The sequence below is a fragment of the Sus scrofa genome, chromosome 18 (genome assembly GCF_054392235.1).
Source record: "Sus scrofa isolate SSC_HxYL_T2T_F1_AM1 chromosome 18, Sscrofa_HxYL_maternal_Yorkshire_Landrace_v2.0, whole genome shotgun sequence".
Lineage (NCBI taxonomy): Eukaryota > Metazoa > Chordata > Mammalia > Artiodactyla > Suidae > Sus > Sus scrofa.
This window is the reverse complement of record NC_139400.1, coordinates 42,943,346-42,955,818: the sequence shown is the minus strand read 5'-3', so window position 1 is coordinate 42,955,818 and position 12,473 is coordinate 42,943,346. Positions and strand designations below refer to the sequence as shown.

Below are 12,473 nucleotides of genomic sequence, written 5' to 3'. Positions count from 1 at the left end.
TTATAAATTGATATAACTTGGTATGAGATTAGAAACAAGAAGCTAAAACTAGTAGAAATAGATGGTGAATAATCTGACAAAAGAGTGGAAAAGAAAAAATATATTCTTAAAACTACTAAGAATTAGCATTCAAGAACTTAACAAACCAAGGCAACAAGGGTTTTTTTTTTGTTTTTTTTTTTTCGGTCTTTTTAGGGATGCTTCCACAGCATATGGAGGTTCCCAGGCTAGGGCTCCAATCACATGTGTAGCTGCCCACCTATGCCACATCCACAGCAACTTGGGATCCAAGCCATGTCTGTGACCTACACCACAGCTCAAGGCAACGCCAGATCCTTAACCCACTGAGCAAGGCCAGGAATGGAACCTGCGACCTCATGGATGCCGGTCGGGTTCGCTAACTGCTGAGCCACAGTGGAAACTCCAAGACAATAAGGATTTTTTAAACGAGGCAGTTCCCATGTTTGGAAAATTCCCCTAAAATTTGCCCTACCCAAGAGCCGGAGTTCTAAATAAATAAATAAAAAGGCATTCTCAAACTTATCACAATTCCCAATTCCCAGGTCCTAGTGATGATTCTAAATCATAGATCCAAAATGGGGCTCAGGTACCCAAGTGATAATAATAAAATAGGCCCAGGACCACACTAACTGCAAAAGGGCTTTCTCAGAGTTCCCGTTGTGGCTCAGCAGTTATGGAACTTGACTAGCATCCATGAGGAGGCAGGTTCGATCCCTGGCCTTGCTCAGTGGGTTAAGGATCTGGCGTGAGCTGTTGTGTAGGTGGCAGATGCGGTTTGGATCCCGCATTGCTGTGGCTCTGGAGTAAGCCAGCAGCTATAGCTCCAGTTGGACCCCTAGCCTGGGAACTCCCATGGGTCTCAAGTGCAGCCCTAAAAAGACAAAAAGATCAGGTAAAAAAGGCGGGGGGGGGGGTGCTTTCTCACACCATGGGCCTCCTTACCCTTTGTGTTACATTTACTGCCTGAAGCAGTGAGGACAAGTCCACATTTAAAATTTCAGAATCAAGAGCTAACATGCTCCTCTCCTTTAGCTATAGCTCAATTTGAACAGCTTCATCCTTGCAAGCCTCCCTCTAGCAGTAAAGCAACATTTTTCATATTACAGGTCATGACCAATGAGTGAGTCATAGAATCAATTTAATGGCTTGCAACCAGAATAGAAAATATCAGAGGGCATTGCACATAATGATGGTAATTATGGTTTAAGTACTGTTACATGAAACTTTTGTTTCAGTCGTGTGTCTATGTGTGCAATGAAAAACTATATTATTTAATATGAGTCATGAGCAAAAAGGTTTGGAAATTTCTGCTATAAAGAATATGATGGATTCATCAAGGATCTAAAAGTTTTTCAGGTGAAAAGTGCAGAAACACCCTCAAAGTCAAAGGAAAAAAATTTTTAATGATGATAATTTCATTTTATCATATTTCTGCAGGGTTTAATTATTCAGGCACTTCAAGGCTTCAAAGAACAAATTTAATATTCATTTATTCAGCATCCCCTAAACAGGTAGGTGAGAGGAACGTGGTCTCTTTCTTTTAGAAGCTCATAAAGTAGCTAGTAATAACTTATAGTTAAGATGACTAGAGGACAATGCAAAAGAATTTATAATCATTAGTTAAATGTACAGTGCTGTAGGATTTCAAATAAGTGAATGATGGAATTAGGAAGGTTGTATGAAGAAAAAACGACTTGGATTTGGCCTTAAAAGAAGTGTAAGATAAGAAAAAGCAGAGAGGAAAAGGTATAGTTTTAAGTCCTATTATATAGCCAAACTAGGCTAACTGCCTATAAAAAGAATCTTGCAAACTCAATGTATAACACAATCGTGAGTGGATTTACTACACACAGTCATTCAGAATCCCATATTCTTCCAATCTTGCAGCTCCATCAATTCCTGCAGCCTCTGAGTCCTCAAGCGGATCCTCTGCATCCGGTCAGCAGACAGAAGAGAGTATGGATCCCAAAGAAGGCTCTTATGGTCGGGCCTGGAAACGACACCTCACTATTCTGGTCTTTTTTTCCTTGGCCAGAACTCAGTCACATGTGACCACGAGGAAAGGTGAAAAATAATCCAGTCTAGGAGCAAAATGACGTAGCTGCGTTCATTGCTAGCCCTCTCTCACAACGACAACATCCCAGACATAATCAATGAATACAGGAAAACTCTGAAAGGTGGACCCTCAAAAGTAGGTTAGACCTTCAAAGGTAGAAGAATGATACGGTGACGAGTTCCCTGGGTTTCCCTTTGGCTCCCTCCTGTGCATCCTAGATGAGATGCTGGAGAGCCCTGCAGCCAGGAACCACCAACAGGCAGGACAACAACGCCACCACAGGAGCCTCCTTTCTAAAGAGAAGACCAGGGAAAGGGTAGCCAGGTGTAAGGAAAACCACTTTCTTTTTTTTTTTTTTTTTTTTTTTTTTAAGGGCAACACCTGAGGCATACGGAGGTTCCCAGGCTAGGGGTCGAATTGGAGTTACAGCCACCGGCCTACACCACAGCCATAGCAGCACTGGATTCAAGCGATGTCTGCGACCTACACCGTAGCTCGAGGTAACACCAGATCCTTTACCCACTGAGGGAGGCCAGGGATGGAACCCACATCTTCATGGATAACAGTCAGACTCATTTCCACTGAACCATGGCAGGAACTCCACAAAATCCCTTTTTTATAACACCGGTCCTAATCTACCCAAACATGAAAGAAAACAAGTGGCCCAACACCACAGTGTGAGTGGGCTGAGCGGGGAGCTGGACTTGGAGCTTCACCCACAGCAGGGAGACTGGACAGGGCCCCTTCATGTCCCATGAACCAGCAACAAAGAGGCAGAATGAGCGTGTCATGCTATCAGCCCACTTTCTCCTACCCAAGTGTGAGCTTGGCAATTTCTTTACAATTTAAACATAAATGTACCACACGACCAAGCAATTCCATCCTATGTATCCGCCCAAGAGAAATGAAAGCATGTTTACACAGAAACCAATACACAAATATCCACAGCAGCATCATGCACAAGAATGGAAACGCAGAAACAACCTAAATGTTTATCACCTCGTGAAAAGAGAAACAAAAGATGGTGCATTCATACAATGCAAAACTATTCAGCAATAAAACCATACAAACAATTGATATATGGTACAATACATATAAACACCACATATTGTTTTGTTCTGTTTACAGGAAATGTCCAGAAAAGGCAAATCTGTATACAGAGCAGATCTGTGGTTGCCTGAGGCAAGGTGGAAGCAAAAATTAACTTCAAACAGGCATGAGGGATCTTGGAAATGCTCTAAAAAGTGATGACTGTACAACTTTACAACTTTATAAATTTATTAAAAATCATTAACTCACTCAGAATGGGTAAATCCAAAGGTACATAAATTATACCTCAATCCACTTATGTTATAAAAAGTAGACAGAACAGTATAATGAACCACCTTGTTATCCAATCATCTATATTCAACAATTATGAACTCATGGCCAATCTTGTTTCATTTATAATCCCACCCCACTTTTCCTCATCCATTTTAAAGTAAATCTCAGGTATTTAATAGATATTTCATTGCAAATTTTATAAGATTCATAGTTTGGAAGGATTTTTTTATCCTGACCACAATACCATTTTTATATCTTAAAAAATCTATTAAAGCACAAGTGATCGGAGTTCCCGTCGTGGCTCAGTGGTTAACGAATCCGACTAGGAACCATGAGGTTGTGGGTTCGATCCCTGGCCTTGCTCAGTAGGTTAAGGATCCGGCGTTGCAGTGAGCTGTGGTGTAGGTCGCAGAAGCAGCTTGGATCTGGCGTTGCCGTGGCTCTGGTGTAGGCCGGCAGCTACAACTCCTATTGGGCCCCTAGCCTGGGAACCTCCACATGCCGAGGGAGCGGCCCTACAAAAGGCAAAAAGACAAAATAAATAAATAAAGCACAAGTGATTTTAAAAAAAGCAATGGCACTTTGCTTGACCACTTTAATCTTTTGTTGCTTTCTCATACTTTCAGTTTCCTCTTTAATTCCTTTAAACATACAACCCTTACAGCTGACAGTTCTAATGCTTAAAGACTTTAGTCTTTAAGGTCTGATCCTACTACAGGCTGTTCGGTAACACCCTCCCTCACAGTCCTCACTTCCTTGTGTGATATCTTTTACTGTAAGATCATGTGCATCAAACTGCACGTGCCCAGGAAGGCTGGAGATAGCTTCTGCCAAGTGCCTGAGGTTGCCTTAAAGCCCAGTCCACTGTAAATTAATATCTTTGTTTAGGGTTGTTCAGTTACAGGGAATGTGAATTTAAACCCTAATCCCACATTAGGGCTTTTCCCTGTACTCAGAGCCTAGACAACTTTTTGCTTAGAATGTTTTGTTTTCAGTGTACCTATTCCCTAAAAATGTGTCTCTTCCATGGGCCCAAATTTACTCAGAACTTCTATTCCAACTCTCTACCTTGAATGAGCCCAGGGCCTTTTCTTCTGATCCCCATGTGGCCATTAAACTTCCCAGGAACTGACAAATGCCCATGGGACAGCTGCTTATTTTAACGCACACTTACTTCTCTGGAATTGTACCCCCTTATCTGCAGCCTCTGATCATTTCCTTTACCTTCCTGCAATGTCGCTATGCATTTTTAAAGATTTCTAATGTTGTATTTCTACTTTTTAATGAGTTCCGCATTGGGGATATTTTCAAGAGGTCTACTCTGCCACATTTCCAGAAACGGAAGTCTAACTCCTTCTGAGAAAATCTGTAATCTTTAGGGTAGAACAGGGTATCTTCCATCAACCTGAGTTTCAAAGTTTAAAATCTTTCATCTCCCACTTATAAGCTTAATGTCTATCTTTGTTTAAATGCCAAATATACTATAAACGACATCCCAATTAAATAACTTACTGATTACATCATTCAATCAACAAAACCAAAATGGAACAAAGTATCTCTGTGAGCAGGAATACCTTAAGGAGACATGAGAGCACTGTGATACGGCACAACTTTCATTTGTCATGATTTAGTAAAAATGGAACACATTATCAGAGTTGGTTCAAGCCACTTGTAAAATGGAATGGCTGTGTGAATTTAGGTCAATTGTCTCAAATGTCTGGCCTCAGTTTTTGCAAATACGAAGTTTAGAACCTGAATAAATACGTCTTAATGTCCCAAAAGTTCTATACCTATGAGCCTGAATAAAGTATTGAATTTGAAAGTCTGTAAAAGAAAAGCATGAATACACCAATCAGCAGAGTATACAGAGGTACTGTTAGAGGGGAAGGGTGCAGGCACCCTACTCTCAACTGGTGCAATAACGCTTGTGGGTATACATACTCACACGTACAAGTGAGCATATGCACATAGAAACATACCTATTATACATTAGAGGTCGCTATATCTTATATGTTATAAACGGAAGAAGAGGAAAGGAAAGAGAAAGAGGAAGCGGAGAAAACAACGGCGGCAAATGCTTGAGAAACTGGTGAATCTCAGTAGAGGACACCTGGAAGTTGCCTGGACTCCTCTTAGAACTTTTCTGTAAGTTTAAAATTACCTAGCATTTAAAAAGGGAGCGAAAGAGTGTTATGACGTCAGTGTTTAAATAACAGATATAACCCTGGCTACGTACCAGAAGCATACTGTTTTCCTATCCTGGGACATGAAGAAAATCCAAGAAGCGTCATTATAAAGTTATCACTCACCAACTGCTTCGGTATCACATATGTTTCTTGCTATAAATACAAACTGATCTATTTGAATTCTCCATTAATGACAAGTTGCAGAACGACATAAAAATGCATAATATCCTAAGGGGTGAAAACCTCAGGTAAGAGTTTTGAGCCAAAAGTAATTTGGGAAGAAAGTACATGCCTAAGCCAGTAAAGCCTTCCAACATTAAGTCCCGGCTTCCCTCAAGTAGAGCCCCAGCCAACCTAGGGGAATAAGAGCAGAGAGCAGTCAGCATCAGAGGAAATGTGTGCCCAGGTGGTTCACAGCATCTCGGAAGTGCAAATTCAGCAGGTAACATAAAGCTCCCAAACTCCACCTTAAACCCTGGTACATAAATGACAACACGTCTCTTTTCTTGAGAGTATTTGCATCTGGCTTCTCAGAAGGTCAAAATAATAGTTGCACCCAATCATAACTATTGTATAGTAAGCCCATCATGGGTTTAAAATTTTCTTAATAAAATAAAATAAATAATGTGACAGAAAGAGAGAAAGAGCATCAGCCTCTTTGCTTGCTTTTTTTGACAGAACTTTTCATTTTAAACTCAGCAGGGAACAAGATAATGACTACAAAGAGCCAAGTAGAAGTCAAAAGAGGTTTATTACAAACCAGTTTCTTCAGGATCATTTGTAGGTTGCTGAAAGTCAAGATGGTTTTGAACCAATGAATGTGTGCTGTTGATGAATAGAGACCTCAGTGCTGATCAGACTCTATTTTCCCTCACATTCTCCAATGTTCTTATCGATTCTGCATAAATCTTTCTCTGAAGTCTCAGCTAGAGAGACAGTATTGGGTAGTAATGTTCTCAAGTATTTTCCCCTCTGGCTATGCAACATGGAAAGAGGAACATGGCATACTATATACAAAATTAAGTGGCAACAGCAACAAATACAGGACAAGGACACTTGAAATTATTTCTTTTTTCTAAGTCTTAAATCTTAATTTTAATTTTGGGAGGCATACACCTTTTATAAGAACCAGTGACCCAGCTGCAGGCACTCTCACTCAAATAAAATCTGAAACTTTGGTGTGAGGTCATTAAACTATTCCTAGGGCACCTTTTTAGTCGAAAAGCCTCTGTAAGCAATTGAACTTCTAATTGAATAATTGCATCTCAGCGACATAAATTCCCTCCATAGTTTCAACTGTATTCGATATCAGTCTTCGTTGCCTGAGTTAAATTAATGTTGAGTAATGTGGTAGTGCTTTAAAAAAAAAAAAAAAAAAAGTGCATCTACTTTCAGAGTAACCTTTCAGCAACCAGTAGAAATGATTCATGTGCATGAGAGGGGAATAGGTCAGTATGAATAATCATTAACCAACAATTTCTGCTAGTGCTCCTTGTGTGCAGAGCATTACTAAAGGTACATTTCATTCAATTAAAGGGATGTACCTGTTTAAATGGATAACAAATCAAGTGTTTCATAAACTGAATCCTATTTGTCACTGAATTATGTCATTAGTTTTACTTACATTTTTGACTTAGCTTCAACTAGCTGTGACTTCCCATGACTCCATCCTTCTAATCAGATACCTAGTGAAATGTAAATTACTATGGAAAACCTAACCTTAAAAAAAGAACCACTGACTTTTAAAAGTAGAGAATTCTTTCTTATAATAGGGAATCTTGAAAATGAGCTTCTCCTATTATATCTCAAGGTAACAGAATTTTTTAAAGAACAAAAAAAAAAAAAAAAAGAGAGAGAGAGAGATCTCTAATGCAAAATTTGTTACTCAAAGGGAATTTCCAGGGCTGTAATAGTATTTATTCAATAAACGCCAAAGGAGTGGTATTATATGTCCATTTAATGAAATTCAAACTTTCAATTATTGCATTTTTCTCAAATAACATATCTACACATTGCAGCATGACCTTTTAAAAAAGCCACTCTAAAGTGACGATCTAATTGGCCCTGGGCTATTTCCAACCTAAAATGGATCAATCAATTCCAGAATTCAGTGACTCAGAATTTCAATCTATTCCAATTTTGTCAGACTTGGACTACAAAGACTGGGGTCATCCTAGGCAGAGTCAAAGGTAAGTACAACTTTTTAGATGATCTCTGAAATCATGTGTCCTTGGAGTCCTAGTGGCTGTAGTAGATAAACTCACCTTTGCACAATTCTCCCCTCCCTCCCCACCTTTGCCATGACTTTCCTGTGGGTAGAATACATTTCCAATCTAACTGCTTTGGACTTTGCTGTGTGACTTGTTTTGACAAAAGGAATGTGGACCAGAAGGTTGGAAGTTCTGAACTGAGGCTTTAAGATGTTCTGAGTGTTTCTACTCATTCTCTGTGTCCTGCTCATGAGAAAAGCAAGCCCCAGGCAGTCACTGCTCCTTTAGCAGAGGCCCTGCAAGGAGAGACAGGAAGCAGATTGAACCTAACGCTTAGTCTAGAGTCTGCAGACCCATGAGCAAGGATTAAAGATGTGCTATGTAAACTGCTGAAATCTCTCTGTTGTCACAGTAAATGTTAATACATGGGCCAACAATAAAAGGGCTCGAGATAATATTTTTCTGGTACCCCTCTGCATCAAATTAAAATTTCCAGGTCATTCTCCAAAATAGTATGCTAAATCAAACATTTTTTTTTCACTTCCGGATATGCCAGGAACAGGCCAAACATCTGACAGCTTCATATTGTCTATATTAAATCTCACCAGAAGAGGTATCCATCATGGAGGATTAATAATTCTTGAGCCTCTTCTGCTAAAGCAAGAGTATCTTGAAAACAGAATCAGTATTTGACTCACCACACCCCTAGGGCACCTAAAATGGTTTTGCACATACCAGTCATTTGATAAGAGATCCTCCATTCCAGCTCACAGGTACCACTGCTTTTTATTACTGCCCATATCCCAAAATGATCTTCTGAGTTACAAAATTATTCATATATGTGAAATGACAGAAATGGCTAGATATGATCTTTCTACCTGAATACACAGGAGAACTAAAGCACTATGCAATGAATGATGCTCCAGACGGATAACCTTCACCTACAGGAACTCCCTCAAAATGAGACACAGATGCCCTCAAAGAATGCTGAGATTTACAGTGGATAGCTAGGGGACAAACCTCACAAAGCTACATGCAAACATGTCACAGAGAGGGGTCAGCATTCAAGGTATAACTAACTCCAAGGGAGGTTCCACAAAGAGGCCTGAGGCCCTTTCCTGACTTGAATCTGTTCATCACTGGTCCTTTGTACCACCCTGGCCCCTGCTCAGTGTCCCAGTTACCTAATAATTCTCTCCATCATCCTCTATCACACACTGATCTATGGTATTTTCTTTCCTCTTTTCCACATTTTTTTTCTCTCTCGCCTCTTGCTTTTTCTGCCTCTCTTATCACATGTTTTAGCCTTGGTAAAGGAAGATATCACTACACCTCCAGAATATTCCTTCTGTTCACAGAAAAATCAACCAACAGCCATAGCACAGCTATAATTTGCAGACCTCAGAGTCAATAAGAGCAGGTGTATTACTTGCAGGATGCTCAGGGACTTCCAGAGATCTCCACACACCCTGCCAGCTATTTAGTACTTGCATCATTAGAGAAATTTGAAGACAAGAATTTTTTTGAATTTTCTGTCAAAAATTCTGCTGAACCCCATGGTCTAAACAGGTTCAGTTCATCAAGGCTGTACAGTTGCAAAGATCTCTTCATATATGCTGAATTAACTAATCACCATATCTCTTATTGCAACTTCTGCTCCTAAATAATTTTAAGTATGATTTGGTGATATGTAACGAAAGTGGAAATATATTACCTATTATTCTTAAAAGTAGGCTAAAACTCCTAAAATATAGACCCTACCTTAACATATATTTTTTCCTTTCTTCCTAGAACATCCTTTCCCCTTTTATTCCAAGAACAGCACTACCTCTTCTTCTCAGAATGACACCCATACCTCACCATGAAAGCCCACAGAACCATGTGACTCAAATACTTGCTGTCCCTGTCTCACTCCACCTAGCCAATAGCTAGGGGTGTGCACCTGTTCCAAGCTAGCCCACTCATGGCACAATAAACTTCTGGCCAGAGTTGATCTATATTTGTAAGGATGGGGATATATGACCGAAGCTGAATCCATCACAGTCCTTCTGCAAGATTTTTCAAGGTGAAATTAAGGCATGAGTAGCAATCTCTCTCAGGCAGTGATGAAACTGGGCATCTAAAAAGGCACGAGAGCTGCCAGTAGCCATGTGCCCTGCATGGAGAAGAAAGCTGGTCTGAGAGAACCAAGCCAAGATGAAGTCAGAAGCAGACATGAAAACAGAAAAGACTGAGCACACTGGCAGCATTCAAGTTCCTGGTTCCAGTTGTCCCCGACAACTGCCGTACTCCTGCCTTCCTCCTAGGTACATCTTAAGCCTTTCAATTTCCCTGTAGATGGAAGTCGATTCAAGCTGTGTTTCTACAACCAGTAGCCATGGAAGTTCTACATAATATACCAAACAAAATACAAGTTAACACATTTGACTTCTTGAGGTAGGGTCCAGGAATACTACAGGAAATCTTACTGTGTCGGCAACAAACTTACTATTTAGTCAACAGATCTGGCATTAAGGATGACACTATTTAACACTTCCTTCGCTGGAGATAAGCTTTCTGTTTCCTTAAGAGGATTGGTTTCTTGTGTTTTTAGTGAATTTCCTCTTAGCATAAACCATGAACATAGATATTCAGGGGGTATACAGTGGGCTAACAACATGAAGATGGGGACGCTATGACTGCCATGGGATTCTCTGGAATATCACAAGATCCATGGTAAGGTTTTGCGTTCTGGAAAAATCCATCTCAGGGACAGTAACAGTTGTACAGTAAGACAGCACTAACAAAATTGGAGAAAATCATTATTCACATGATTATTTATTACCAAAAGATTTATATCTGTTTATGGGTTCAAACAGATCAAAGGAACCAAAAAGGAACTTGGGTTGCTATGGGGAAGGCAGCTGTAATCTCAAATGAAGGATGTGTCTCAAAAGCTCAGCAAAGAAAGTTCCACTTTTCCTAAGAACTGGGTCTAAGATGAAGCTGCTAGGAAACTCAAAAAGAGGAGGGAAATGTGAAACCCAGTTTGCGTTAAATGTACTAACTGGATTTAGGAATAAAGCCATTCACCTGTAAATTCCTCTTCTTATATTTGCTGTACCCCTGAAATACAGTATTTTTGCATTCACAGTAAGTGACCAGTGTGCTTGGGGCTGGTGATTCCAAGAGGGAACCTGAGAGATAGGGTTGAGCTCAGAACCCCCTGCTCAAAAGAAGACTCCAACCACCACAAATGATGGAAGAAGTAAATATTCAGCCAGCCCTGCTCTAGAACCTCAGTTTTACCCAAAGAGCACACACTCTAAGGATCTCCCTGACCACCAGAACTCAGGAAGAGACCTGATTTTTAGGACAATAATTACAATTTTAAAAAGCAGATTCATTCTAACTCCTCAAAGCTGATGTCAATGCCTTCAACTATTTCTAAGACGAAAAGAAAAAAAATGTAAGCTGGTTATTCTCTGTATTATTTTAAGCTCTTAGAAGCTTATATATTCATTTCACTTATTTGTGTGATACACCAATTTGGCACAATGCATGCATGTACATGCTAATAACAGAAGAAAACAAACCATACTACAAAATGTAAATTCTTCTTAATTGCCTTAACTTACTTAAACAACTAGGTGCCTAACATCAACTTCAGAATAATAAAGTTTTCTCTAACTTACTCCAGAACACTTTGCACGTAACTTGTAACTTTTGGAAATTTCCACTCCAAAGTTCTTTCAATGTAAATTGCATTTAATCTTTTCAATCAGCAGCATGCTTAAAGAACACACTAGAGTATCTGAAACCAATGTTCTAGATACTTCTACCTATCAGAAGTGTGTGTGCGTGTATAAAACAATTATGTAACTGAGTTTGAGCCAAATCCAACCTGCAACTGTACTAATAATTTGATCACATTCAAATACGGATAATTTTAAAAACTTAAAAATCTCAGGCCACAGCCACAAAAAAAATGGTACCATTTAGTAAAATTTCTTTAGACTCTCCATTTGAAATTCCTTTAAAAAAAAAAAACTACAGATACAGAAAACTATCTGATAATTAATTTTATTCACCTCTGCTCTGATTTAATATGACTGCATTAGAAGACCTTGTAAAGAAATTTAGTAAAGTAAAATATGAGTTCAAAGCACTTTTCAAAGCTTTCAATTTCCAGGATAGAGATAATTTACAGAAATCTAATTTCTGGTGCTGGAGAAACAATGCAGCATGTGCTTTAGAGAATGAAGTCATATTAGTTTTCACCTGCATTGATGCTCCTTCCACTCTTGCCACGCAGGCAACCTGATCCAGGAAAGTTACTGCCACGGGCACCGCCACAAAGAAGCCTTTACAAAAGGCCTTGAAGTATCTTTTCACCCAGCCTTGAGACTGTGCCATACCTAAAAGCATAAAGAAAACAAATATGAAATTAGTCTCAAAAAGAGTGGAAAACAAAAACACAAAAGGAGCACTAGAAAAATAAGTGTTGAGAAAAAGCAACATCATCTCAATGTTTCTCACTCATCCCACAACTGTTGGAATAAATCTGACTTGAAATCCCAAAGGCAAATACATTAACTAAAGTTAACTCCTTTCAATAGCTCAAGTCCACTTAAAAAGTTGAATACAAAATTTCTCCTCACAAAGCAATAACTGAGTACACACACATGTACGCACGCA

At 39.4% G+C, this 12,473-nt stretch overlaps 1 protein-coding gene across 4 annotated transcripts in view; it reads right to left on the bottom strand.

Annotated features, from left to right (window-relative positions):
* IMMP2L (inner mitochondrial membrane peptidase subunit 2) overlaps positions 1–12,473 on the bottom strand; it is a 989,629-nt gene that overhangs the window by 938,526 nt on the left and 38,630 nt on the right. For all 4 annotated transcript variants that reach the window (XR_014834216.1, XR_014834217.1, XM_021079086.2 and 1 more), the window contains exon 3: positions 12,057–12,193. Coding sequence is in view for 2 of the 4 variants with exons in the window: in XM_021079086.2 (XP_020934745.1) it covers positions 12,057–12,191 (135 nt within the window). In the remaining 2 variants the exon portion in view is untranslated. The remainder of the gene's footprint in view (positions 1–12,056; positions 12,194–12,473) is intronic.